At 42.1% G+C, this 27,839-nt stretch overlaps 1 protein-coding gene across 2 annotated transcripts in view; it reads left to right on the top strand.

Moving 5' to 3' along the window:
- The window catches only part of LOC129822162 (roundabout homolog 2-like), a 115,268-nt gene that overhangs the window by 50,705 nt on the left and 36,724 nt on the right, over window positions 1-27,839 (top strand). For both annotated transcript variants that reach the window (XM_055880193.1, XM_055880192.1), the window contains exon 3: window positions 27,455-27,612. In XM_055880193.1, coding sequence (XP_055736168.1) covers window positions 27,455-27,612 — 158 coding nt within the window. The remainder of the gene's footprint in view (window positions 1-27,454; window positions 27,613-27,839) is intronic.

The following is a 27,839-nucleotide window of genomic DNA, read 5'->3' as shown; positions in this document are numbered from 1 at the left end:
TGAACCTACAGGAACGGGCCACCGTCTTGATGTTAGTTGAGAACGACAGGGTGTTGTCCAGGATCACGCCAAGGTTCTTAGCGCTCTGGGAGGAGGACACAATGGAGTTGTCAACCGTGAGACCTGGAACTCCACGTGGGTCGTGCGCGCTGGGACCACCAGGTTAGGGTGGCCGCGGCCACGCGGTGTGAAGCGTTTGTATGGTCTGTGCAGAGAGGAGAGAACAGGGATAGACAGACACATAGTTGACAGGCTACAGAAGAGGCTACGCTAATGCAAAAGAGATTGGAATGACAAGTGGACTACACGTCTCGAATGTTCAGAAAGTTAAGCTTACGTTGCAAAAATCTTATTGACTAAAATGATTAAAATGATACAGTACTGCTGAAGTAGGCTAGCTAGCAGTGGCTGCGTTGTTGACTTTGTTTGAAAGTGTAGCTGGCTAGGTAACCTCGATAGCTGGCTAGGTAACCTCGATAACTGGCTAGATAATTACTCTAAACTACACAATTATCTTAGATACAAGGACAGCAAAGACAACTATGTAGCCAGCTAACACTACACTAATCAAATCTTTCCGTTGTAATGTAATAGTTTCTACAGTGCTGCTATTCGGTAGAAGTTGGCTAGCTAGCAGTGTTGACTAGGTAGGAGAACGGCAGCGCGGCGGACGAAAATAGCTGGCTAGCTAACCGATAATTACTCTAGACTACACAATTATCTTAGATACAAAGACAGCAAAGACAACTATGTAGCTAGCTAACACTACACTAATTAAGTCGTTCCGTTGTTCCGTTGAATGTAATAGTTTCTACAGTGCTGCTATTCGGTGGCTAGCTGGCTAGCTGGCTAGCTAGCAGTGTTGACTACATTACGTTACGTTAGAAGGACTAAAATAGCTGGCTAGCTAACCTAGATAATTACTCTAAACTACACAATTATCTTTGATACAAAGACGGCTATGTAGCTAGCTAAGATCAAACAAATCAAACCGTTGTACTGTAATGAAATGAAATGAAATGTGAAACTACCTGTGGAGCGAAGCGGAATGCGACCGGAATCGCATGCGCTCTACACATATTAGCTTACTACAATAGCCTACCACACTACCGCATTCATTCATCAAGGCACGTTAGCGATAGCAATAGGCACGTTAGCGATAGCGAATAAACCAGCAAAAGATATATAATTTTTGACTAACCTTGATAAGCTTCATCAGATGACAGTCCTATAACATCAGGTTATACATACACTTATGTTTTGTTCGAAAATGTGCATATTTAGAGCTGAAATCAGTGGTTATACATTGTGCTAACGTAGCATCTTTTTCCCAGAATGTGCGGATATTTTTATGGCACTCAACTATTCTGACCAAATAACTATACATAAACGTTACTAAAAAATACATGTTGTATAGGAAATGATAGATACACTAGTTCTTAATGCAATCGCCATTACGACATCCAGCTTAGGTATAGCGAGAGAGTACCCAAAATCTGGGCGCAAACGACTATTTCACATGTTCGACAGATATATGAAATAGCATCATAAAATGGGTCCTACTTTTGACGATCTTTCATCAGAATGTTGTACAAGGGGTCCTTTGTCGGGAACAATCGTTGTTTGGATTTAGAATGTCCTCTTCTCCAGTCAATTAGCACGGAAAGCTAGCAAAGTGGCGCGAAGCTCTCCTTCCTGAACAAAGGCACACAACGCAACACGCCTAACGTCCCGAAAAAATTCCAATAATCGAATAAAACTATATTGAAAAAACATACTTTACGATGATATTGTCACATGTATCAAATAAAATCAAAGCCGGAGATATTAGTCGTCTATAACGACAGCTGTACAGAAAGCAAAACCAGGTCCCTTCACGCGCTCTCCATTAAACAGGAAACTGGTGACATGTCATACAAAGAGCTTTTGTTCGACCCCAAATCAAGTTACACACTCCATTTCTTCTCTCACTACCTGTCGACATCTAGTGGAAGACGTATGAAGTGCATGTATACTGATATATATCAAGAACATTTATAGGCAGGCCCTAGAACAGAGCATCAATTTCAGATTTTCCACTTCCTGTCAGAAAGTTTGCTGCAAAATGAGTTCTGTTTTACTCACAGATATAATTCAAACGGTTTTAGAAACTAGAGAGTGTTTTCTATCCAATAGTAATAATAATATGCATATTGTACGAGCAAGAATTAAGTACGAGGCCGTTTGAAATGGGCACTTTTTATCCGGCTACTCAATACTGCCCCTGCAGCCCAAACAGGTTAAACCCTGATGAAGAAATGCAGACGAGATGCTTTCTGTATGGACAGATATCATGGATACTACTTTACATTACATTACTCTTTTTCTTGTCATAATTATTTACATATAGGATTCAAGATTTTGAATAATTGAGTTGGCTTTAACAAGTCCCTAAGGATGAATTTGTAGGCATGAGTTTACCGCTCGTCCAAGCATTCAAACACAACGGGCTCAAGAGACCTAGAACTGCCTGAGTTCCTCTTTAACCTCAGTAGACACAGACAATGGCTGGATTAAATCAATCCCGCTGGCTCTATTAGCCATGACATGGCAGTAACAAAAAGATGGCATTAGACCACCTCTAATCGGTTTACTCCTACTGTACTGAGACAAAAGAACAATGGCTGGCTGACCATCAGGTCACTTTATTCTAGGACCTGCCTTGGGAAGTAGGGGTGCTGAGGGTGCCCTGAAAAATCAGAATACAATTGCTTTTTTTTTATATATATATAAAACTAGGCCTATAATAGTCCTGTAGTGCACTAGGCCTATAATAGTCCTGTATTAGCTGACTGATATAGCCGTCTGCAGCGTGGGCAAAAAGCGACTTACAATTAGTGTGTTGATCTTAAGATAACTAGTTGAGACAACTACATATCACAATCGTACCAAGTATATATTCCCTCAATAAAGATGTCATCAGCATAGTCAATGCTATTAGGAAAGGGGGGAGGGTGCCAGGACAGAGAAGAGCTCGGACTGGGCTGAGCGGGAGCTGCCTTGTGCTGCTGTACACAGCTCCCCACTCTGTCTGCTGGTTAGCGTTTTTTCATCATGAATCTTGTTCTGGAGGAAGCTCTGCAGAGTGGTCACTAGTGTAAGAAATTGAAATAGAGACTGGAAACTAGCAATAACTACACTTCAACATAAGCCATATATTATACAAAAACACACATACTCCTCATTTCTCTTGGACATATGCTGGACTTAAGACACCAACTATAGACACACATGATTCCCCTCCCCCATAATAACCACAGACACACCCAACCCATGGTTGGACCTCAGGACAAAGAACTCTCAGGAACCAATGGAACGTGGACACCAGGCCGGAAGCAGGACTACCCAAGACCCAGATCGACCAATCGGAAGGCCGGACTCGCAGATCTACCTACTTTGCTTGTTGTCTGTATAGTACTGAACAATTCTGAAAACGCTCTCTTTTCCAAATGACCCCATACGGATCAGATAGAAAAGAGCCGTGCTGCACGCTTTGCATAATATTTTTACACTTGAATAAACCTGCCTTATTATAAAATTATCCACCTCGTCCTATGTCTCCACTTGGTCTCCTGTCTCAAGTAAAACGAATTATCATCAACATGGTAAGCAGAGGATGGTCAAAACATATTTGAATTAGGCCCAATAGAAAATTCATCGGACAGGAGACGAGAGGGAGAAAGATTCAAGAAGGAGAGGTGACCCGCTCGAGGGAGACGTCGGCGATTCAACTCACCCAGGAAACTGATCAAAGAGCTCGAAAATATTAAGGTAAGCAGAGCCGGTTTAATCAAAATCTGCATATTGTATTATAGCCAATATCTAAATTCAATGATCAGAAGTACTGAGGTGAGTGAATTGTTGCTAAATTTATGTGGAATTGTTTAGAATCTAAGGCAATGTGTAAAGATATTTGCGAAGTATAAAATCAAGTCGCATTAGTAATCTGGGACTAGTTGAAACATTTTTCAACTAGGAGCATCAGTGATAAACCTAAGCTTGAAATAGGAGTAATGGTATTAAACTTGAAACTCAAATGTATTTGAAATGTAATGTGATCTGTTCAAGTCGTATTAGTAATCTGGGACTAGTTGAAACATTTTTCAACTAGGAGCATCAGTGATAAACCTAAGCTTGAAATAGGAGTAATGGTATTAAACTTGAAACTCAAATGTATCTGTTCAAGTCGTATTAGTAATCTGGGACTAGTGGAAATGGCATCCCTCTAGGAGCATCAGTGAGAAACCTAAGCTTGGCGTATTGGGATTCAAGTCGCATTAGTAATCTGGGACTAGTTGAAACATTTTCAACTAGGAGCACCAGTGATAAATCTAAGCTTGAAATAGGAGCAAGGGTATTAAACCTGAAACTCTCCAAATTAATGCTGTTCAAGTCGCATTAGTAATCTGGGACTAGTTGAAACATTTTTCAACTAGGAGCATCGGTGATAAAACTAAGCTTGAAATAGGAGCAAGGGTATTAAACCTGAAACTCTCCAAATTAATGTGTGTGATTGAGCGTTCCACGAGATCTATTGCTACTAATTAGCTATAAGCTAAGTTCAGGCTCCGTTAGTGGTGACCGCCGAGTCAGAATCTGTGTGCCACGGTGAAGCAGCCATTTACGGTTGATGAGTTGACCTGGTTTTCCCCTCTTATACTGTTGGCAAATCCTTAAGGGATAGAATTCATTTGAAAATTATTAGAGAAGCGCGTGAATTACTAGTATATTGTCCCCAAAGGAAAATTTCTGGAATGTTTTGGCAAAGTATTTAATTAATCGGAAAAAGTTTAAATTAACCGGAAAAGTTAAAAGAAATAATATCTCTCGAGTTAAAGGTCTTATAATTGCCATTCCAATTATATCAGGAGCGCCTGAATTCATTAGTATATTGTCCCCAAAGGAAACTTCTGAAATATTTTGCCAAAGTATTTAATTAATTAATTTAGCGAAAAGCAATAATATTTTTTTTATTATAAATACCCAAAACTGTCATTCCAATTATAACAGGAGCGCATGAATACATTCGTATATTGTTTCAAAAAGAGATGAAATATTGTTGGAAAACGAAAATAATTCATCAAATACACGGCAATAAAATCCTTTGTCCACGCGAGTCGGACACCAGACTGGGGGAGGTTAGAGGAAGAAAAATACATCGCTGGTTTCGATCAGTGACGGGCTAAAGTATACAAAGATAATAATAGACCCAGACATAGCTCAACGACAAAATGACCACGACTATCGTCCCCAAACACAAATTCAACGAATATTTAGATCAGAGAATGAAAGACAGAGCAGGCGGGAAATTACACTACAAACCCGTTAAAAGAGTTTGGGAAGAAGTGAGGCTGAGATGGATTCAAGCAGGCTTCCTTAGTGGAGTCGCCCCATCAAAAGGGCAACTCCTCATTATGGAGAAAGAATTGGAGGAAGCAGTGAAGCAAGGGATAGAATGTGAAGTTGATAAGAATAAAAGTCACTTATTTAAAAAAGAAGGGACAAAGCAGAGGGAGAAGGCAGAGGCTGAGATGAAAATAGGATTATGGGCAATTGAGGAAATTAGAAAAGCTCTCCCTTACCGGAAACCTGATACGATGGGAGTGGTCACTGGAGCACCAACTGACACCAAAGAGGGCAGGCCCAACAATAATGACGCCCCACCTACCACCACAGCAGCCCCATCGGCCCCAACCCATCTCAGGGGCACTGTGGGGTTAATGGCAATTCCCCAGGCTCAGTTCAACTCCCATGTGCATCACCACATTACCCAATACAATAAGGGTAAGGGAGGGGCTGAAACACAAATCCAGTCCCTACAGGTACAACTTTTGAAACTACAATTGAAAGAGGCCCAGAAAGGAGAGAAACCCAAGAAACAGATGGTGGCTGAAGACCAACAAGAAATCTCACAAATCATTGAAAAAACTGTTTCCCGAATGATACAGCAACAACTACCCATCTTCACCCAGCAGGGACCACCTATACACCCACCCCAGGAGCAGCCATTCCAACTGCCGTATGCCTACCCGCTTCAGCCATACCCTTCGTCGGAACCACCACTACAACCCTACTACCCACTACCACAATCAAACTATTCACCCACATGGGGACAGCCCCAGAGATACTCTGGATCTTATGGAAGCTGTCATAATTGTAAACAAGCTGGGCATATGGTGCGACAGTGTCCGCACCCAATAACCCCGGCCCAAAGCCAGTTTCTGGCCAAAAGGGGACGAGGATACGCCCCTAGACTAAGGGGGAGTCAGGCCAATGATGTATCAACCACGTGCGGCCCTTCAACCCGCATACAATCACCCCAATCCAGACCCGAATCAGCAATCACCTCCCCCTTTTCAGGGCATGGCTGACGAATATGCCCCATGGCCCTGAAGCTGCTCACCACTAACCTACACTCATCATTGACCTGAACTACTGAAGCATCAAAGGCTTTTGCACTCTTGAAAACAGATCTCTAAGTGGCAGTAGCCCTAACAGCACCTGACTAAAAAAAAAAAAAAAAAAAAACAAGTTCCATTTGGATGTTTCTGAAAAAGAAGGATTTACATCATCCATCCTTTTCCAGAACCAAGAGGGGGAGAGAAGAGTGTTGAGGTATCACTCCTCCAAACTGGACCACATTGAAGCAGGACAAACCACATGCTCCAGGTATGTGGCTGCAGTGGCAAAAGCTATTGGAAAAACAGCCCACATGATAATGTGCCATCCATTGGAAATCCACACCCACCATGGGGTTGCAGCATATCTGATGAGCAAAGAATTCACGTTCAGCGCTGAAAGGAAAACGGAAATCCAGAATAAATGCACACAATCACACATCACATTTGTCAACACTGACAAAAACATGGCAGACGCACTCAATGCTGAAGGTCTACCCCACTCCTGTGCAGAAAGAGCTGCACAGGAACTGAAACGGAGACCTGACCTGGGGAACGAACCACTCACCAACACACACACATATGGGGAAAGACAATGTGACAAATGGAAAAAGGTACCTGTTAGTTATGGTAGACAGGTTCTCTAAATGGGTTGAGGCAATACCAACAGCAGGGGAGGATGCAAAATAGGTCATTAGGTGGCTGCAAACCGAACTCATGTGTATTGTTTAATGACAAACGCTCCATGTACCAATAGGGTCGGATGTGTAAATGTCAACTGATTAATAGATGTTGTTTAATGATGGGGTTAGTGTACAGGCCACAATCTCATAAGTCTCGTGGAACGCGCCAATCAAATGTATGTGCAGGTTTGAAGTTGATTTGGGTTAAAGTCCTGCCCCTGGCGTTGCTGGCCATGATAGCCTCTCCAGGTGCAGGCACCCATCTCTCTCCTCATGAGACAATGGCTGGAGGAGTCATGCTGGGTTCACCAAGGAAGGGAGGTCATATGCCCGCCCTTGTTGTACAACAAATTGTAATGTTTGATAATTGACGGAACTTTCTGCAGCTCTCTCCACACAGATTCACAAAGTCCAACGGGGAAGCAGAAGGGAGATCTGGCACACGGAAGGTAAAAAATTGGTGACTGGGTGGGGTTAATGTCCACAAGAGAAAGTGGCTAGAACCCAGGTGGACTGGACTGTACGAAGTGGGGGAGGTTACTTCACACTCAGTCCAGGTCAAAGGTAAATCAGGCGCACCTTGGCACCACTTCACACATTGCACTCCAGCCCCAATCCCTTCTAGAACACTGACAGAAGTCAGAGCTGATTTAAACAGCTTAAATTCGATTCCAAATGAAGACATTTCTGACTCAGGTGATGCGGAATCAAACTCCGCCTCCCCTGATAAAGAAACCTCGCCCAGTTGGAGGGATATTTCTCCCTCCCTGGGCAAGGCTAGGGATATCTGGCCCCTTATTTGTGATATTCCTACTGATATTTGGGCTGTCCCTGGGCACTTTCACATGGTTAATAGAATAAATATAACCGGATTCCCATGGATGTATGTCACGGACACTCTAGTCTAACTAGGTAATAATAGATTAAAAAATTCAAAAAAAAAAAAAAAATATCAAAAATTTAGAAAACAATAGTTAAAATAAGAAACTAAAATGGCTCAAATTGAGAAGGTTGAATAAGAATGGGTGGAGAGCTGTGCAGAGAATGGACAGAAGATGGCAGTATTGCAGCACCCAAATGGTCTCCCAGCCGACTGGTTGAATGCTGGTGACATAATTTTGTTTTTTGGAGTAAACATTAAGGTTAAGGGTTTCCGTGTACCAAGAGATAAGATATCTTAAAAGAATACACTCATATGGGAATAGGAGTTTTACTTTCTGAGTTGTATTTAGGCAAGGGACTTTGAGAAGATAAAGGGTTCTTTTGGTATGTCTAGATATGGAACACGAATGTAGGTGTAACATTTTGACCTGTTTTCTGTTTCCATTGCATTTTCCGGCGACTTGATCACTCGCGGGGAAATGTGGTGAGAATAATGAGATTGTGTCATTTGGGATACTAGTTTTGAGGTAAATTGATTATAATAGAGTTTATAACTCTTGACCATAAGGTAAGCATTTGTATTGGCCATTAGAAGATAGAGATAGGTTAATTAAGGTTATGTTAGGACTTTAAAGGTTGACACTATAAGACCTGTGGTTATTTTTAAATCCATGCAGATAAAGTCAAAACAGTGAGACACTTAGTTAATATTGTAAAGGAACACACAGTTGTTATTGACTATTATTACAAAAAGGCAGACAGATGGGTCTACCCCGCACTGTTCAGACCTTGAAGGTTTGAGAGTAGAGTGGGGAGGGTGGACCAGGAAATGAGCAAGGTAGGCTGTGAAATAAGATAGGAGAGAAAGGGGTTAACATATTTAAGCAGGACAGATACATTTCAAAGTAGATAAGTCACTTGACAGAGAATTAGAAAAGAATAGATATGAATGTACGCCGAAGGGAGAATTGGATATGCGGGGAATAAAAGGGACGTTCCTAGAATATGATGTACTAAGTTATTATTTAGAGTAGGTAAGGTTGATACCTGGCCAGAGCCAGGTATCAAACGAAGGAGGGTACATTGTGGACTAGGAAAGGATGGGGCCTATTGGATGATAAACTTATTTAAAATTAAACATTTATAGCTAAAAAATTAGGCATAGAAGTTAAATATATAATCAGAAAGAACAAATGAGGAACTGTTTGCTAACCAGACCTGTATGTCCAAGAGTTTATACATTGCAGGTGAATTAAGGGAGAAGGTGAATCACTCGACCTGGGGGCATATCGCATTTGGAGGGTGAGACACACTGACACTGCCGAATGATCACAGAGTTAAGGAGAAGAACTGTTGCTAATAAAGCTCAGGGGTCAACTCCTTAATGAAGAATTCCCTGACCCCGACCTTTCCTCACTGTGTTCGTTCATAGAAGTGAAAGTGTTGCTTGATCTCTGGCTGATGATGTGTTCTCTGGGAGAGGGTGGGGTTTTACAGGACTGCTTGTAGTCCTGAGCTGTCTGATCAGGATACGATGGGGAGGTTACCATCGCAGTACTGCCAGAACCACCACCAGTTCCAACGGACCAGGGTTCAGCCGGCCTCCTCCACCACTTCAAGACCAAGTCCCACGCCATCACCTAAGCTCTCCAATCTGGAACAGATAATAAATATAAAAGACATCTCAGATAGTGAACATTTGGGGACTGAAACTGTTTATGAGGAAAGGGAGAATATGTGTTTGGCCTACAAAACACTTAATAGAAAGGACTGTGTCGTATGTGGACATGCCAGACCTATTCTGGCTGCTCACCCATTTGTCCTAAGTAATGGGGAAGGTTGGATGTGCATCCAAATTTAACCCTGTGTAAAACTCTGAGTCTTGTGTTCCCAGAAGTCCCTCCCCAGAAGGACCATGGGGGGTTAAGGCATATGGGGGACATAACAGCTGTAACACTGGTACAGGTAGAGGTATAGACTATGGAGGGCTCCCTGCTACTACCTGCATCACTAATACCACTATTAACTAGAGGTGTTGCTGATGTATGGTGGATGTGTGGACCTGCCAGGCGGTTGACCCCATTTTTTGAAAGGAAATTGTCGTTGCTCATGTGTTTTGGCCAGTCTGATACCACCGTTGCCTATTATGATAGCTAATCAACTTCTGGGAAGCTACACAGGACACAGAGGCTTGGGACCAACCCAGGAGACGGCAGAAACGTGACGCTCCTTAGTCCGAGGGTACAGATAACATGCACACCAACCTGATGGGGGTCCCAATAGGGGTCCCCCACGAATTCCAGACATTAACCAGGAATGATGGCCTGTGGCATCTGATGCCCATCATTGGCCCAGCTATTGTTGATGTTAAAACAAAAGGTCTGGATCAATTATAAACACACCCACACAGGACTTACAGGGATGGCTGAACAATTGGATGCTGCCTCACAAACCAGTAGACACAATAGACTAACACTGGACATAAGTCTGGCCAACAAGGGAGGTGTAACAGTGTGTCACGTTTGTTCCTAACAATACTAGTCCGGATGGGAGCATTTCAAAAGCTCTGAGTGGGTTGGCAAGGTTATCAGTGGAGATGAAGGGTCTTGCAGGTGTGGAGGAGAGTGGACTGTTCCCCTGGCTGGGTGGTTGTTTTGGTAAGTACACTGCAAGGACGATTACTGGATTTCTGACACTAGTTGTGGTTTTTCATTTCTGTGTTGCCTGTATCATACCTTGTTTGAAGAAGTTTGTTACAGATGTGTAAGGGGCCTCTGGTTGATGCTCCAGTTGGAGAGGCTGATACGAAAACGAGCTTCCGCAGGAGAATGGGCTGACAGAGGAGGACCCTTGGTTTGCTGTAGATGATGTTGTTGAATGAATAAAAAGTGATGTTTGTCCTCCCTGTTGTGAAGGTTTGAAGTTCCCGGGTGGCGACGAGCCCACCTGGTACAGGTTGTATAGAGGGATGGACCGGAGGGTTTAACATATTCTCGTTTTTTGGTTTACTAATGTGTGGTTGGCCACTCCAGGGGTAGTTATTGGAGTGGTCTCCTTTTTGGTCCTTGCTCATTTACGACTCAACTTACATTGATGGAATTGGTGTCCCCAGGGGGGTACCAGATAAGTATAAACTGGTTGACCAAGCGGCCGCAGGTTTTGAATCATCATTTTGTTGGTGGTGTACAGTTAATAAAAATGTGGACAGAATTAACTACATTCATTTTAATGTCCAGAAACTGGGCAATTGGACTCAACAAGGCTTCGAGGCGGTCCATGGACAATTGGCAGATACGTCCCTGATGGCATTTCAAAATAGAATCGCGGTTGATATGTTATTGGCTGAACGGGGGGGGGTCTGTGCAATGTTTGGTGAACAGTGTTGTACTTTCATTCCCAATAACACAGCTACGGATGGGAGTCTGACTGTAGCATTGGAGGGACTTCGTACCCTTAATGGTAAGATGAAACAGCATTCTGGAGTGGACACTACTATGTGGGACTCATGGATGGATGCTTTTGGGAAATATAAGACGCTGGCTTCCTCCGTCCTAGTATCAATTTCTGTTTTTGCGGCCATTCTTGTACTTTGTGGATGCTGTTGCATTCCATGTGCGCGCACGCTTGCTAGCCGGGTTATAACTGCAGCCATAGACCCTAATCAGGAAAGGGCCCAAATGTTCCCACTGCTTGAGGATGGGGAAGCTGGACCTGTATATCTATTTGAGGACTAAGATACTTTTATGTCACGTCTCTTGTGAGACGTGAAGAGAGGGAATCAAAAAATTTGTCTTCTGACAAATTTTATCCCTTAGCTTTGTCTTTTTATATACTTTTATGTCACGTCTCTTGTGAGACGTGAAGAGAGGGAATCAAAAAATTTGTCTTCTGACAAATTTTATCCCTTAGCTTTGTCTTTTTATATACTTTTATGTCACGTCTCTTGTGAGACGTGAAGAGAGGGAATCAAAAATTTGTCTTCTGACAAATTTTATCCTTTAGTTTTGTCTTTTATATACTTTTATGTCACGTCTCTTGTGAGACGCGAAGAGAGGGATTTGTAAGAAATTGAAATAGAGACTGGAAACTAGCAATAACTACACTTCAACATAAGCCATATATTATACAAAAACACACATACTCCTCATTTCTCTTGGACATATGCTGGACTTAAGACACCAACTATAGACACACATGATTCCCCTCCCCCATAATAACCACAGACACACCCAACCCATGGTTGGACCTCAGGACAAAGAACTCTCAGGAACCAATGGAACGTGGACACCAGGCCGGAAGCAGGACTACCCAAGACCCAGATCGACCAATCGGAAGGCCGGACTCGCAGATCTACCTACTTTGCTTGTTGTCTGTATAGTACTGAACAATTCTGAAAACGCTCTCTTTTCCAAATGACCCCATACGGATCAGATAGAAAAGAGCCGTGCTGCACGCTTTGCATAATATTTTTACACTTGAATAAACCTGCCTTATTATAAAATTATCCACCTCGTCCTATGTCTCCACTTGGTCTCCTGTCTCAAGTAAAACGAATTATCATCAACACTAGCTGGCATAGCCACAAAGTCATAAAATAATATTTTAAATGTAACCTTAACCATACTTCTAACCCTAATGCCTAAGTAACCTTAAATTAATACCAAAAATCACATTTTAGTTTTTCATGATTTATTTACAGTATAGACAATTCTGACTTTGCATCTAGCGGATATCTCAGTTCTGCCTCAAGGACAAGACTCATCCCAATTAAAGGCGTCACTATTCACCATTATTGAGTTTACATTTTTCCACATAAAAACGGAATAACATCATAAATAGCTCTTACTTTTCGACGAGCTTCCATCAGAATCTTGCCATGGTGGTTCTTTGTCCAAAAGAATCGTTGCTTGGTTGTAAAACGTTGCATTCAACTTCTGATATAGCAGCTAACACTAGCTAGCCATAGCTATTTTGCACCAACGTGTCCAAATCCTCAAGGCGCAATACTGTTGAAATTCCGAAAAATAGCAATATACTCGCATAATCTGATATAACTCGGTTTAAAATAGCTTCGTTATGATGTTTCTAACACCTATGTCTAATTAAATTACAGATGGATACATCTAACGTTTAAAATTGAGCGTTTGAAAATGGCATCCTGAGGTCCACTTTGCGCAATGTTCAGCTTCGAAAGGAAGGCTCCTCTCGCTCCTTGGCCTTTTATAACCTCTGAGAGCTACGCAGCAAGCCCATTCCACTTCTCATTGGTTACTGACATCCAGGGGAAGGCGGGTGCAGTTCATGTCGTTCCATAGGATATTCACAGACTTTCAAAACTGATCTGAAATCAGAGCTTCGCTCTCAGACCATCGCAGTACCTGTCATGGATTTCGCTGTAGAAAGAGTTCTGGGTCACCCACAGACAAAATTCCAACGGCTATAGAAACTAGAAAGTGTTTTCTATCCAATAGAATTAATAATATGCATATTGTACGATCAAGAATTGAGCACGAGGCAGTTTAATTTGGTGACCCAGAAATAAAAAATGCTAATTGCGCCACCTATTGGCAAAAGGTTAACAAGTCCAATACAGCATATGAAAGATAAACATCTTGTGAATCCAGCCAACATGTCAGATTTTTTAAATGTTTTACAGCGAAAACACCACATATATTTATGTTAGCTCACCACCAAATACAAAAAAGGACAGACATTTTTCACAGCACAGGTAGCATGCACAAAGCCAACCTAACTAACCAAGAACCAACCAAAATAACCAAGAAACAACTTCATCAGATGACAGTCTTATAACATGTTATACAATAAATCTATGTTTTGTTCGAAAAATGTGCATATTTGAGGTATAAATCAGTTTTACATTGCAGCTACCATCACAGCTACTGTCACAAATAGGACCGAAGCAGCCAGAGTAATTACAGACACCAACGTCAAATACCTAAATACTCATCATAAAACATTTCTGAAAAATCGATGGTGTATAGCAAATTAAAGACAAACATCTTGTGAATCCAGCCAATATTTCCGATTTTAAGTGTTTTACAGCGAAAACACAATATAGCATTATATTTACATTTACATTTAAGTCATTTAGCAGACGCTCTTATCCAGAGCGACTTACAAATTGGTGCATTCACCTTAAGATATCCAGTGGAACAGCCACTTTACAATAGTGCATCTAAATCTTTTAAGGGGGGGGGGGGGGGGGGTCAGAAGGATTACTTTATCCTATCCTAGGTATTCCTTAAAGAGGTGGGGTGTCAGGTGTCTCCGGAAGGTGGTGATTGACTCCGCTGTCCTGGCGTCGTGAGGGAGTTTGTTCCACCATTGGGGTGCCAGAGCAGCGAACAGTTTTGACTGGGCTGAGCGGGAACTGTACTTCCTCAGTGGTAGGGGGGCGAGCAGGCCAGAGGTGGATGAACGCAGTGCCCTTGTTTGGGTGTAGGGCCTGATCAGAGCCTGAAGGTACTGTGGTGCCGTTCCCCTCACAGCTCCGTAGGCAAGCACCATGGTCTTGTAGCGGATGCGAGCTTCAACTGGAAGCCAGTGGAGAGAGCGGAGGAGTGGGGTGACGTGAGAGAACTTGGGAAGGTTGAACACCAGACGGGCTGCGGCGTTCTGGATGAGTTGTAGGGGTTTAATGGCACAGGCAGGGAGCCCAGCCAACAGCGAGTTGCAGTAATCCAGACGGGAGATGACAAGTGCCTGGATTAGGACCTGCGCCGCTTCCTGTGTGAGGCAGGGTCGTACTCTGCGGATGTTGTAGAGCATGAACCTACAGGAACGGGCCACCGTCTTGATGTTAGTTGAGAACGACAGGGTGTTGTCCAGGATCACGCCAAGGTTCTTAGCGCTCTGGGAGGAGGACACAATGGAGTTGTCAACCGTGAGACCTGGAACTCCACGTGGGTCGTGCGCGCTGGGACCACCAGGTTAGGGTGGCCGCGGCCACGCGGTGTGAAGCGTTTGTATGGTCTGTGCAGAGAGGAGAGAACAGGGATAGACAGACACATAGTTGACAGGCTACAGAAGAGGCTACGCTAATGCAAAAGAGATTGGAATGACAAGTGGACTACACGTCTCGAATGTTCAGAAAGTTAAGCTTACGTTGCAAAAATCTTATTGACTAAAATGATTAAAATGATACAGTACTGCTGAAGTAGGCTAGCTAGCAGTGGCTGCGTTGTTGACTTTGTTTGAAAGTGTAGCTGGCTAGGTAACCTCGATAGCTGGCTAGGTAACCTCGATAACTGGCTAGATAATTACTCTAAACTACACAATTATCTTAGATACAAGGACAGCAAAGACAACTATGTAGCCAGCTAACACTACACTAATCAAATCTTTCCGTTGTAATGTAATAGTTTCTACAGTGCTGCTATTCGGTAGAAGTTGGCTAGCTAGCAGTGTTGACTAGGTAGGAGAACGGCAGCGCGGCGGACGAAAATAGCTGGCTAGCTAACCGATAATTACTCTAGACTACACAATTATCTTAGATACAAAGACAGCAAAGACAACTATGTAGCTAGCTAACACTACACTAATTAAGTCGTTCCGTTGTTCCGTTGAATGTAATAGTTTCTACAGTGCTGCTATTCGGTGGCTAGCTGGCTAGCTGGCTAGCTAGCAGTGTTGACTACATTACGTTACGTTAGAAGGACTAAAATAGCTGGCTAGCTAACCTAGATAATTACTCTAAACTACACAATTATCTTTGATACAAAGACGGCTATGTAGCTAGCTAAGATCAAACAAATCAAACCGTTGTACTGTAATGAAATGAAATGAAATGTGAAACTACCTGTGGAGCGAAGCGGAATGCGACCGGAATCGCATGCGCTCTACACATATTAGCTTACTACAATAGCCTACCACACTACCGCATTCATTCATCAAGGCACGTTAGCGATAGCAATAGGCACGTTAGCGATAGCGAATAAACCAGCAAAAGATATATAATTTTTGACTAACCTTGATAAGCTTCATCAGATGACAGTCCTATAACATCAGGTTATACATACACTTATGTTTTGTTCGAAAATGTGCATATTTAGAGCTGAAATCAGTGGTTATACATTGTGCTAACGTAGCATCTTTTTCCCAGAATGTGCGGATATTTTTATGGCACTCAACTATTCTGACCAAATAACTATACATAAACGTTACTAAAAAATACATGTTGTATAGGAAATGATAGATACACTAGTTCTTAATGCAATCGCCATTACGACATCCAGCTTAGGTATAGCGAGAGAGTACCCAAAATCTGGGCGCAAACGACTATTTCACATGTTCGACAGATATATGAAATAGCATCATAAAATGGGTCCTACTTTTGACGATCTTTCATCAGAATGTTGTACAAGGGGTCCTTTGTCGGGAACAATCGTTGTTTGGATTTAGAATGTCCTCTTCTCCAGTCAATTAGCACGGAAAGCTAGCAAAGTGGCGCGAAGCTCTCCTTCCTGAACAAAGGCACACAACGCAACACGCCTAACGTCCCGAAAAAATTCCAATAATCGAATAAAACTATATTGAAAAAACATACTTTACGATGATATTGTCACATGTATCAAATAAAATCAAAGCCGGAGATATTAGTCGTCTATAACGACAGCTGTACAGAAAGCAAAACCAGGTCCCTTCACGCGCTCTCCAGTAAACAGGAAACTGGTGACATGTCATACAAAGAGCTTTTGTTCGACCCCAAATCAAGTTACACACTCCATTTCTTCTCTCACTACCTGTCGACATCTAGTGGAAGACGTATGAAGTGCATGTATACTGATATATATCAAGAACATTTATAGGCAGGCCCTAGAACAGAGCATCAATTTCAGATTTTCCACTTCCTGTCAGAAAGTTTGCTGCAAAATGAGTTCTGTTTTACTCACAGATATAATTCAAACGGTTTTAGAAACTAGAGAGTGTTTTCTATCCAATAGTAATAATAATATGCATATTGTACGAGCAAGAATTAAGTACGAGGCCGTTTGAAATGGGCACTTTTTATCCGGCTACTCAATACTGCCCCTGCAGCCCAAACAGGTTAAACCCTGATGAAGAAATGCAGACGAGATGCTTTCTGTATGGACAGATATCATGGATACTACTTTACATTACATTACTCTTTTTCTTGTCATAATTATTTACATATAGGATTCAAGATTTTGAATAATTGAGTTGGCTTTAACAAGTCCCTAAGGATGAATTTGTAGGCATGAGTTTACCGCTCGTCCAAGCATTCAAACACAACGGGCTCAAGAGACCTAGAACTGCCTGAGTTCCTCTTTAACCTCAGTAGACACAGACAATGGCTGGATTAAATCAATCCCGCTGGCTCTATTAGCCATGACATGGCAGTAACAAAAAGATGGCATTAGACCACCTCTAATCGGTTTACTCCTACTGTACTGAGACAAAAGAACAATGGCTGGCTGACCATCAGGTCACTTTATTCTAGGACCTGCCTTGGGAAGTAGGGGTGCTGAGGGTGCCCTGAAAAATCAGAATACAATTGCTTTTTTTTTATATATATATAAAACTAGGCCTATAATAGTCCTGTAGTGCACTAGGCCTATAATAGTCCTGTATTAGCTGACTGATATAGCCGTCTGCAGCGTGGGCAAAAAGCGACTTACAATTAGTGTGTTGATCTTAAGATAACTAGTTGAGACAACTACATATCACAATCGTACCAAGTATATATTCCCTCAATAAAGATGTCATCAGCATAGTCAATGCTATTAGGAAAGGGGGGAGGGTGCCAGGACAGAGAAGAGCTCGGACTGGGCTGAGCGGGAGCTGCCTTGTGCTGCTGTACACAGCTCCCCACTCTGTCTGCTGGTTAGCGTTTTTTCATCATGAATCTTGTTCTGGAGGAAGCTCTGCAGAGTGGTCACTAGCTGGCATAGCCACAAAGTCATAAAATAATATTTTAAATGTAACCTTAACCATACTTCTAACCCTAATGCCTAAGTAACCTTAAATTAATACCAAAAATCACATTTTAGTTTTTCATGATTTATTTACAGTATAGACAATTCTGACTTTGCATCTAGCGGATATCTCAGTTCTGCCTCAAGGACAAGACTCATCCCAATTAAAGGCGTCACTATTCACCATTATTGAGTTTACATTTTTCCACATAAAAACGGAATAACATCATAAATAGCTCTTACTTTTCGACGAGCTTCCATCAGAATCTTGCCATGGTGGTTCTTTGTCCAAAAGAATCGTTGCTTGGTTGTAAAACGTTGCATTCAACTTCTGATATAGCAGCTAACACTAGCTAGCCATAGCTATTTTGCACCAACGTGTCCAAATCCTCAAGGCGCAATACTGTTGAAATTCCGAAAAATAGCAATATACTCGCATAATCTGATATAACTCGGTTTAAAATAGCTTCGTTATGATGTTTCTAACACCTATGTCTAATTAAATTACAGATGGATACATCTAACGTTTAAAATTGAGCGTTTGAAAATGGCATCCTGAGGTCCACTTTGCGCAATGTTCAGCTTCGAAAGGAAGGCTCCTCTCGCTCCTTGGCCTTTTATAACCTCTGAGAGCTACGCAGCAAGCCCATTCCACTTCTCATTGGTTACTGACATCCAGGGGAAGGCGGGTGCAGTTCATGTCGTTCCATAGGATATTCACAGACTTTCAAAACTGATCTGAAATCAGAGCTTCGCTCTCAGACCATCGCAGTACCTGTCATGGATTTCGCTGTAGAAAGAGTTCTGGGTCACCCACAGACAAAATTCCAACGGCTATAGAAACTAGAAAGTGTTTTCTATCCAATAGAATTAATAATATGCATATTGTACGATCAAGAATTGAGCACGAGGCAGTTTAATTTGGTGACCCAGAAATAAAAAATGCTAATTGCGCCACCTATTGGCAAAAGGTTAACAAGTCCAATACAGCATATGAAAGATAAACATCTTGTGAATCCAGCCAACATGTCAGATTTTTTAAATGTTTTACAGCGAAAACACCACATATATTTATGTTAGCTCACCACCAAATACAAAAAAGGACAGACATTTTTCACAGCACAGGTAGCATGCACAAAGCCAACCTAACTAACCAAGAACCAACCAAAATAACCAAGAAACAACTTCATCAGATGACAGTCTTATAACATGTTATACAATAAATCTATGTTTTGTTCGAAAAATGTGCATATTTGAGGTATAAATCAGTTTTACATTGCAGCTACCATCACAGCTACTGTCACAAATAGGACCGAAGCAGCCAGAGTAATTACAGACACCAACGTCAAATACCTAAATACTCATCATAAAACATTTCTGAAAAATCGATGGTGTATAGCAAATTAAAGACAAACATCTTGTGAATCCAGCCAATATTTCCGATTTTAAGTGTTTTACAGCGAAAACACAATATAGCATTATATTTACATTTACATTTAAGTCATTTAGCAGACGCTCTTATCCAGAGCGACTTACAAATTGGTGCATTCACCTTAAGATATCCAGTGGAACAGCCACTTTACAATAGTGCATCTAAATCTTTTAAGGGGGGGGGGGGGGGGGGGGGGGTCAGAAGGATTACTTTATCCTATCCTAGGTATTCCTTAAAGAGGTGGGGTGTCAGGTGTCTCCGGAAGGTGGTGATTGACTCCGCTGTCCTGGCGTCGTGAGGGAGTTTGTTCCACCATTGGGGTGCCAGAGCAGCGAACAGTTTTGACTGGGCTGAGCGGGAACTGTACTTCCTCAGTGGTAGGGGGGCGAGCAGGCCAGAGGTGGATGAACGCAGTGCCCTTGTTTGGGTGTAGGGCCTGATCAGAGCCTGAAGGTACTGTGGTGCCGTTCCCCTCACAGCTCCGTAGGCAAGCACCATGGTCTTGTAGCGGATGCGAGCTTCAACTGGAAGCCAGTGGAGAGAGCGGAGGAGTGGGGTGACGTGAGAGAACTTGGGAAGGTTGAACACCAGACGGGCTGCGGCGTTCTGGATGAGTTGTAGGGGTTTAATGGCACAGGCAGGGAGCCCAGCCAACAGCGAGTTGCAGTAATCCAGACGGGAGATGACAAGTGCCTGGATTAGGACCTGCGCCGCTTCCTGTGTGAGGCAGGGTCGTACTCTGCGGATGTTGTAGAGCATGAACCTACAGGAACGGGCCACCGTCTTGATGTTAGTTGAGAACGACAGGGTGTTGTCCAGGATCACGCCAAGGTTCTTAGCGCTCTGGGAGGAGGACACAATGGAGTTGTCAACCGTGAGACCTGGAACTCCACGTGGGTCGTGCGCGCTGGGACCACCAGGTTAGGGTGGCCGCGGCCACGCGGTGTGAAGCGTTTGTATGGTCTGTGCAGAGAGGAGAGAACAGGGATAGACAGACACATAGTTGACAGGCTACAGAAGAGGCTACGCTAATGCAAAAGAGATTGGAATGACAAGTGGACTACACGTCTCGAATGTTCAGAAAGTTAAGCTTACGTTGCAAAAATCTTATTGACTAAAATGATTAAAATGATACAGTACTGCTGAAGTAGGCTAGCTAGCAGTGGCTGCGTTGTTGACTTTGTTTGAAAGTGTAGCTGGCTAGGTAACCTCGATAGCTGGCTAGGTAACCTCGATAACTGGCTAGATAATTACTCTAAACTACACAATTATCTTAGATACAAGGACAGCAAAGACAACTATGTAGCCAGCTAACACTACACTAATCAAATCTTTCCGTTGTAATGTAATAGTTTCTACAGTGCTGCTATTCGGTAGAAGTTGGCTAGCTAGCAGTGTTGACTAGGTAGGAGAACGGCAGCGCAGCGGACGAAAATAGCTGGCTAGCTAACCGATAATTACTCTAGACTACACAATTATCTTAGATACAAAGACAGCAAAGACAACTATGTAGCTAGCTAACACTACACTAATTAAGTCGTTCCGTTGTTCCGTTGAATGTAATAGTTTCTACAGTGCTGCTATTCGGTGGCTAGCTGGCTAGCTGGCTAGCTAGCAGTGTTGACTACATTACGTTACGTTAGAAGGACTAAAATAGCTGGCTAGCTAACCTAGATAATTACTCTAAACTACACAATTATCTTTGATACAAAGACGGCTATGTAGCTAGCTAAGATCAAACAAATCAAACCGTTGTACTGTAATGAAATGAAATGAAATGTGAAACTACCTGTGGAGCGAAGCGGAATGCGACCGGAATCGCATGCGCTCTACACATATTAGCTTACTACAATAGCCTACCACACTACCGCATTCATTCATCAAGGCACGTTAGCGATAGCAATAGGCACGTTAGCGATAGCGAATAAACCAGCAAAAGATATATAATTTTTGACTAACCTTGATAAGCTTCATCAGATGACAGTCCTATAACATCAGGTTATACATACACTTATGTTTTGTTCGAAAATGTGCATATTTAGAGCTGAAATCAGTGGTTATACATTGTGCTAACGTAGCATCTTTTTCCCAGAATGTGCGGATATTTTTATGGCACTCAACTATTCTGACCAAATAACTATACATAAACGTTACTAAAAAATACATGTTGTATAGGAAATGATAGATACACTAGTTCTTAATGCAATCGCCATTACGACATCCAGCTTAGGTATAGCGAGAGAGTACCCAAAATCTGGGCGCAAACGACTATTTCACATGTTCGACAGATATATGAAATAGCATCATAAAATGGGTCCTACTTTTGACGATCTTTCATCAGAATGTTGTACAAGGGGTCCTTTGTCGGGAACAATCGTTGTTTGGATTTAGAATGTCCTCTTCTCCAGTCAATTAGCACGGAAAGCTAGCAAAGTGGCGCGAAGCTCTCCTTCCTGAACAAAGGCACACAACGCAACACGCCTAACGTCCCGAAAAAATTCCAATAATCGAATAAAACTATATTGAAAAAACATACTTTACGATGATATTGTCACATGTATCAAATAAAATCAAAGCCGGAGATATTAGTCGTCTATAACGACAGCTGTACAGAAAGCAAAACCAGGTCCCTTCACGCGCTCTCCAGTAAACAGGAAACTGGTGACATGTCATACAAAGAGCTTTTGTTCGACCCCAAATCAAGTTACACACTCCATTTCTTCTCTCACTACCTGTCGACATCTAGTGGAAGACGTATGAAGTGCATGTATACTGATATATATCAAGAACATTTATAGGCAGGCCCTAGAACAGAGCATCAATTTCAGATTTTCCACTTCCTGTCAGAAAGTTTGCTGCAAAATGAGTTCTGTTTTACTCACAGATATAATTCAAACGGTTTTAGAAACTAGAGAGTGTTTTCTATCCAATAGTAATAATAATATGCATATTGTACGAGCAAGAATTAAGTACGAGGCCGTTTGAAATGGGCACTTTTTATCCGGCTACTCAATACTGCCCCTGCAGCCCAAACAGGTTAAACCCTGATGAAGAAATGCAGACGAGATGCTTTCTGTATGGACAGATATCATGGATACTACTTTACATTACATTACTCTTTTTCTTGTCATAATTATTTAAATATAGGATTCAAGATTTTGAATAATTGAGTTGGCTTTAACAAGTCCCTAAGGATGAATTTGTAGGCATGAGTTTACCGCTCGTCCAAGCATTCAAACACAACGGGCTCAAGAGACCTAGAACTGCCTGAGTTCCTCTTTAACCTCAGTAGACACAGACAATGGCTGGATTAAATCAATCCCGCTGGCTCTATTAGCCATGACATGGCAGTAACAAAAAGATGGCATTAGACCACCTCTAATCGGTTTACTCCTACTGTACTGAGACAAAAGAACAATGGCTGGCTGACCATCAGGTCACTTTATTCTAGGACCTGCCTTGGGAAGTAGGGGTGCTGAGGGTGCCCTGAAAAATCAGAATACAATTGCTTTTTTTTTATATATATATAAAACTAGGCCTATAATAGTCCTGTAGTGCACTAGGCCTATAATAGTCCTGTATTAGCTGACTGATATAGCCGTCTGCAGCGTGGGCAAAAAGCGACTTACAATTAGTGTGTTGATCTTAAGATAACTAGTTGAGACAACTACATATCACAATCGTACCAAGTATATATTCCCTCAATAAAGATGTCATCAGCATAGTCAATGCTATTAGGAAAGGGGGGAGGGTGCCAGGACAGAGAAGAGCTCGGACTGGGCTGAGCGGGAGCTGCCTTGTGCTGCTGTACACAGCTCCCCACTCTGTCTGCTGGTTAGCGTTTTTTCATCATGAATCTTGTTCTGGAGGAAGCTCTGCAGAGTGGTCACTAGCTGGCATAGCCACAAAGTCATAAAATAATATTTTAAATGTAACCTTAACCATACTTCTAACCCTAATGCCTAAGTAACCTTAAATTAATACCAAAAATCACATTTTAGTTTTTCATGATTTATTTACAGTATAGACAATTCTGACTTTGCATCTAGCGGATATCTCAGTTCTGCCTCAAGGACAAGACTCATCCCAATTAAAGTCAACCTGGACTCTGTCCCGCCAACATCCAGTTTGACAAATCCCCCGAACTCTGCCCAACCTCTCAACCCTGTCCCCTACGCCACCTTTCGAGTGCCCCTTCCAACCTCACCTTCTCACTACACTCTTCCCCAATCACCCTACTCCTCCCATCCTGCCTTTAGACTGTTCAGTGAATCTGATCACTGGACTGATGTTTAGTCTGCTGGTCTAGTGGTGTTCATAGTGAACTGACTGACAAGGGCCACACGGCAATTCAGACCATTACTTTATTTTTATGAAGCCCATTATTGCCATGACTACTCTCCCATCTCCCCCCTCCAAAGCATTAACAGATGGCCACTTCGACTGCACTGAAGCTGCACTCTTGCTAAACGCTAAATATTGAGATTAATGTCACTTAAAGATACAGTGGTGAATATCCTGGGGATATTCTTAATCTCTTAATCTGTATATCCCTGAAACATGAAAGTTATGAAAATAAATGTCACTGTCCTAGAATAGGAATGTAGCAGTAACAGTAAAGTATGAAAAATGTATGCACTCACTACTGTAAGTCGCTCTGGATAAGAGCGTCTGCTAAATGACAAAAATGTAAATGTAACAGTTATTATAGTAGTAACCATATAACATAATGGTTAGTCATTTAACCACACTGTTTAAACTGAGCTAAAAGAATAGCAGGAGGTGCATATGGGCTTTATTTATCCTCAGGCCAGCCCAGGACATTAGGTGCCCCGTTCTCCACTCTTGTCACCGTACGGTAAGGTTGGGATAGTTCAGATTCAGGAAGTCCTAGTACTTACTCACCATCAGTGTGAATCAGGTCTGGTAGAAATACTGTGTTTTGGACTTTACCTCAGGAAGTTCCCTGGCCATCTGTCTGTCTGAGAATATCAGGAGATTCCTGTGGTGCCATCATTATTTCATAAAACTATAATAGTGTGTGAATTCTGTAAAATGACTTTTAGTATGGTAGCCTTTACAGCCTGGGTGAAGGAGGGATCGTATTAACTTCAATAGCTTCAAAGAGTCGCTCTTGGCTGCTCGCACTGCACAGTGTTTAGGGGTAATTATTGGAGGCTACTTTCCAATCTCTGAATCGTGTTTCAAGGCACTCAAATGACCCAGATTCTGGGACTTCCGTGTGTGTGTGATTTAAGGGATTAAACTGCCCCCCTGCCTATGTACTTAACTCACCCCAGACTGTAGGTGAGCAACTCCTACTAGTTGGATGAGCTGATAGGCCTTGTGTATCTTAGATTCAGATGTGGTGTGTGTATTACAATCTGAGACAGAAAAAACTCCAGTTGGGTATGATGAAGAATTCTGACAAGCTTTTTAATGTTCTGTACAAGCCTTTACTTTTGAAACAAATGGGTAACAGAAGTCGACTTTTCTAAAAGTTTAAATGTCACGTCAATGACAAAAGCCTAGTTTCAGTTGGGGAATTAAATGTGCTTCATTATAATACAGATGAAATGCCTCCAAATGATCAAAGTAGAGCTACTGCTGCATTTGAACAGGCAGCGACTTCAGGCAGGCAGAGAGTGTGTGACAGATTGTCTCATATTGGTGGGCTGGCGAGAGGGAGGGGGAGATCGACAGATGACCACTTCAATCCTGACAGCGGATCTGAAACGCAGCCGGCTCAGCCACCATTTGTCAGCTTCTCAGAGATTGGAATATTCATAGCAACACGTTTCCCAAGATAATTGCAGCCCTTACAACTTAAGACAGAAGGGAGACAGTCTATATGCTCTAGATGGCTGTGATAAACTAAATGAGATGGTAGTCAGTCAGTAACTGTGGTTGTGAAATATAAATGCCATGTTAAAAGACACAAATAGCTGCTGTGCTGAGGGATCTGTCAAACACATGTCAGGGGAGAAGTGATGGGGGTAGTGTGGCTGGAGAGATGCACAGTTGACAGACAGGTGACGAGTTCACTAATGTGTTTAGATTAACTGATGTTTGAGATTGGACTAATTCACAGCATATTTGCAGTGCTAATTCATTTGATTGGGTGTTGATGCATTACTGTGTTAACAGATGGATAGTTAGGCAGGCAGTCTGATTCTTTACTTTGTAAAATGCCAACCTGAAATATTTATAAAGGTATAAGAAGAGATATTGATTAGTCTGAAGTAGTATGTGTGAGAGAGAGAATTTAAGGCTGGAGTAGTAGTGCTGCACAGGTTACCTGAGGCTGCCAAGTCAAGCATCTCATCCTGTCTTCATTTGCAGAGAAAAGGCTGCTAACCTCACTGTGTGGCAGTGACAAAGATCACGTCCCTTTTTTAGTTTTGTCGTTCGTTATGTCAAACTGTCATATTTGTAGCGTAGCACCCCATATTATTGGCATATTCAACAGCGTTTAAGAAATATATTACCTTCAACCGTGTTATCTTGTGATCAAGCCATCATTTTGTGATTTGGTGTCGTAAAAATGTTAGCTAACGGGTTAGCAATTAGCATGTTTGACATTTCAGTGGAAATGCTACTACTATTAGCTTTTTGATAAGCGGTTTAGCAAAAAAAGATGGCCTGTATTATCGGCATACGGTCTCCAGTTATTGGCCACCTTATATCTTGTAATTGAACAAAATTGTATCTGTTTTAAATTTTATTCCAAAAAGAGACCCCAACCTCGTATCTGAAGTGTTTACTAGATAGTTGGCTCGCCTTCCAGTAAAAAAAAGTGACTTGCCGGTAAACTTTAAATTGCGTAGCCCGGTGCGCCCTCCTGTAGACTCTTAAAAATGGTTCTTCAACATCTTCTTCTGTGTTGTAACCAAATAATGTCTCATTATTTGTTTTACAGTTTAATGTTATGTTTTGAGATAGTAGATAACAGTTTAATTCTAACATATGAGTATGAATACTTTTGGTAAAAAGTTGGATATTAAATGTCTGTTGTGCAGTCGAATTTTACAATATACAGTGTGTCCCACAAAATGTATGTGTGTGTGTGTGTGTGTGTATATATACTGCAATGAAAATCTGTGGTCAGCTAGCTAGAAGGGTGTCTTTAGTCGCAAAACCTACCGTTATTTTCCAGGCCATTTAAATGTTAAGTTTGACATGATTTAATCCTCCAAACGTTTAGAGCACAGGTGTCAAACTCATTCCACGGGGGGCCGAGTGTCTGCGGGTTTTCGCTCCTCCCTTGTACTTGATTGATGAATTAACATCACTAATTAGTTAGGAACTCCCCACACCTGGTTGTCTAGGGCTTTATTGAAAGGAAAAACCAAAAACCTGCAGACACTAGGCCCTCCGTGGAATGAGTTTGACACCCCTGGTTTAGAGTGTCCGAAGTTCGGGGGTGTCCGATGTTGGGGGAAAATTAGCTAGTGTGGAGATGTGTTAGCATAGTTTCCCGTATGAAACAGAAGCATTGCATTAATGTGTGATGCCATTTTTCCCTCTGACACGTTACATTTTTCATGTATTTGTTTACTCTGTGTTGGACTAAGATATGAATTATTCATCCACTTTGGTAGTAGAGACTGCAGAATAGAATGCGGCACAGGAAACATCAAAACACTGCACAGCAAGGAAGTTGCCAGGGATTTGAACTGTCATGTACAAGCACAAAACACAATGTACTGCTCTCACCCAATCAGCTCGTTTTCCTCTCGTCTAACTTTCAAACAGAAACTCTACATATAAAATATGCTCGAATTGATTTCAAGGACAATATTTGACATTGCACTTGTGATGACATTGACAGAATACCGCATTGGAGACGGATGTGTACTCCAATTCTGATGTATATATCTCATATACAGTAGTTTGCATTTGAAAGACAACATTCTTAATAACATGCATATAATCAATTAATAGATAATAATGATCAGCTATATTCTGTAGTTTGAGTCTATTTTTTTCTGTTTTACCTACCTGGTAAAATAATGGTAATATGAATAGATAGACTAAACCATGCCAATGCTCTCCTCTTCCCAGTCCTGAGGGATGACTTCCGCCAGGCCCCCAGTGATGTGGTGGTGGCAGCCGGTGAGCCAGCGGTCCTGGAGTGTGTTCCCCCCCGCGGTCACCCTGAGCCCACCGTCTCCTGGAAGAGGAACAACGCCCGCGTCAGCAACAAGGATGACCGCATCTCTGTGAGTCTCGCCTATATGACCCCTGAACTAGAACCCCTTTGTTACAGCATCAAGCTCATTAGAGTTTCAACCCAAAGCTCACTGAGTCAGTGCAGTTCAATCCCAAGTCAACCCAAACTGTTTCAAAGGCCATTAATATAATGAATGATGCATGCTGATGATGGTGGAATCATTAATGATACATGTTGATGGTGGAATCATTAATGATACTGTCTATGCATTTGTAG

Source organism: Salvelinus fontinalis, chromosome 24 (assembly GCF_029448725.1).
Source record: "Salvelinus fontinalis isolate EN_2023a chromosome 24, ASM2944872v1, whole genome shotgun sequence".
In the NCBI taxonomy this organism is placed as follows: Eukaryota; Metazoa; Chordata; class Actinopteri; order Salmoniformes; family Salmonidae; genus Salvelinus; species Salvelinus fontinalis.
This window is presented reverse-complemented; position numbering and strand designations above follow the sequence as displayed.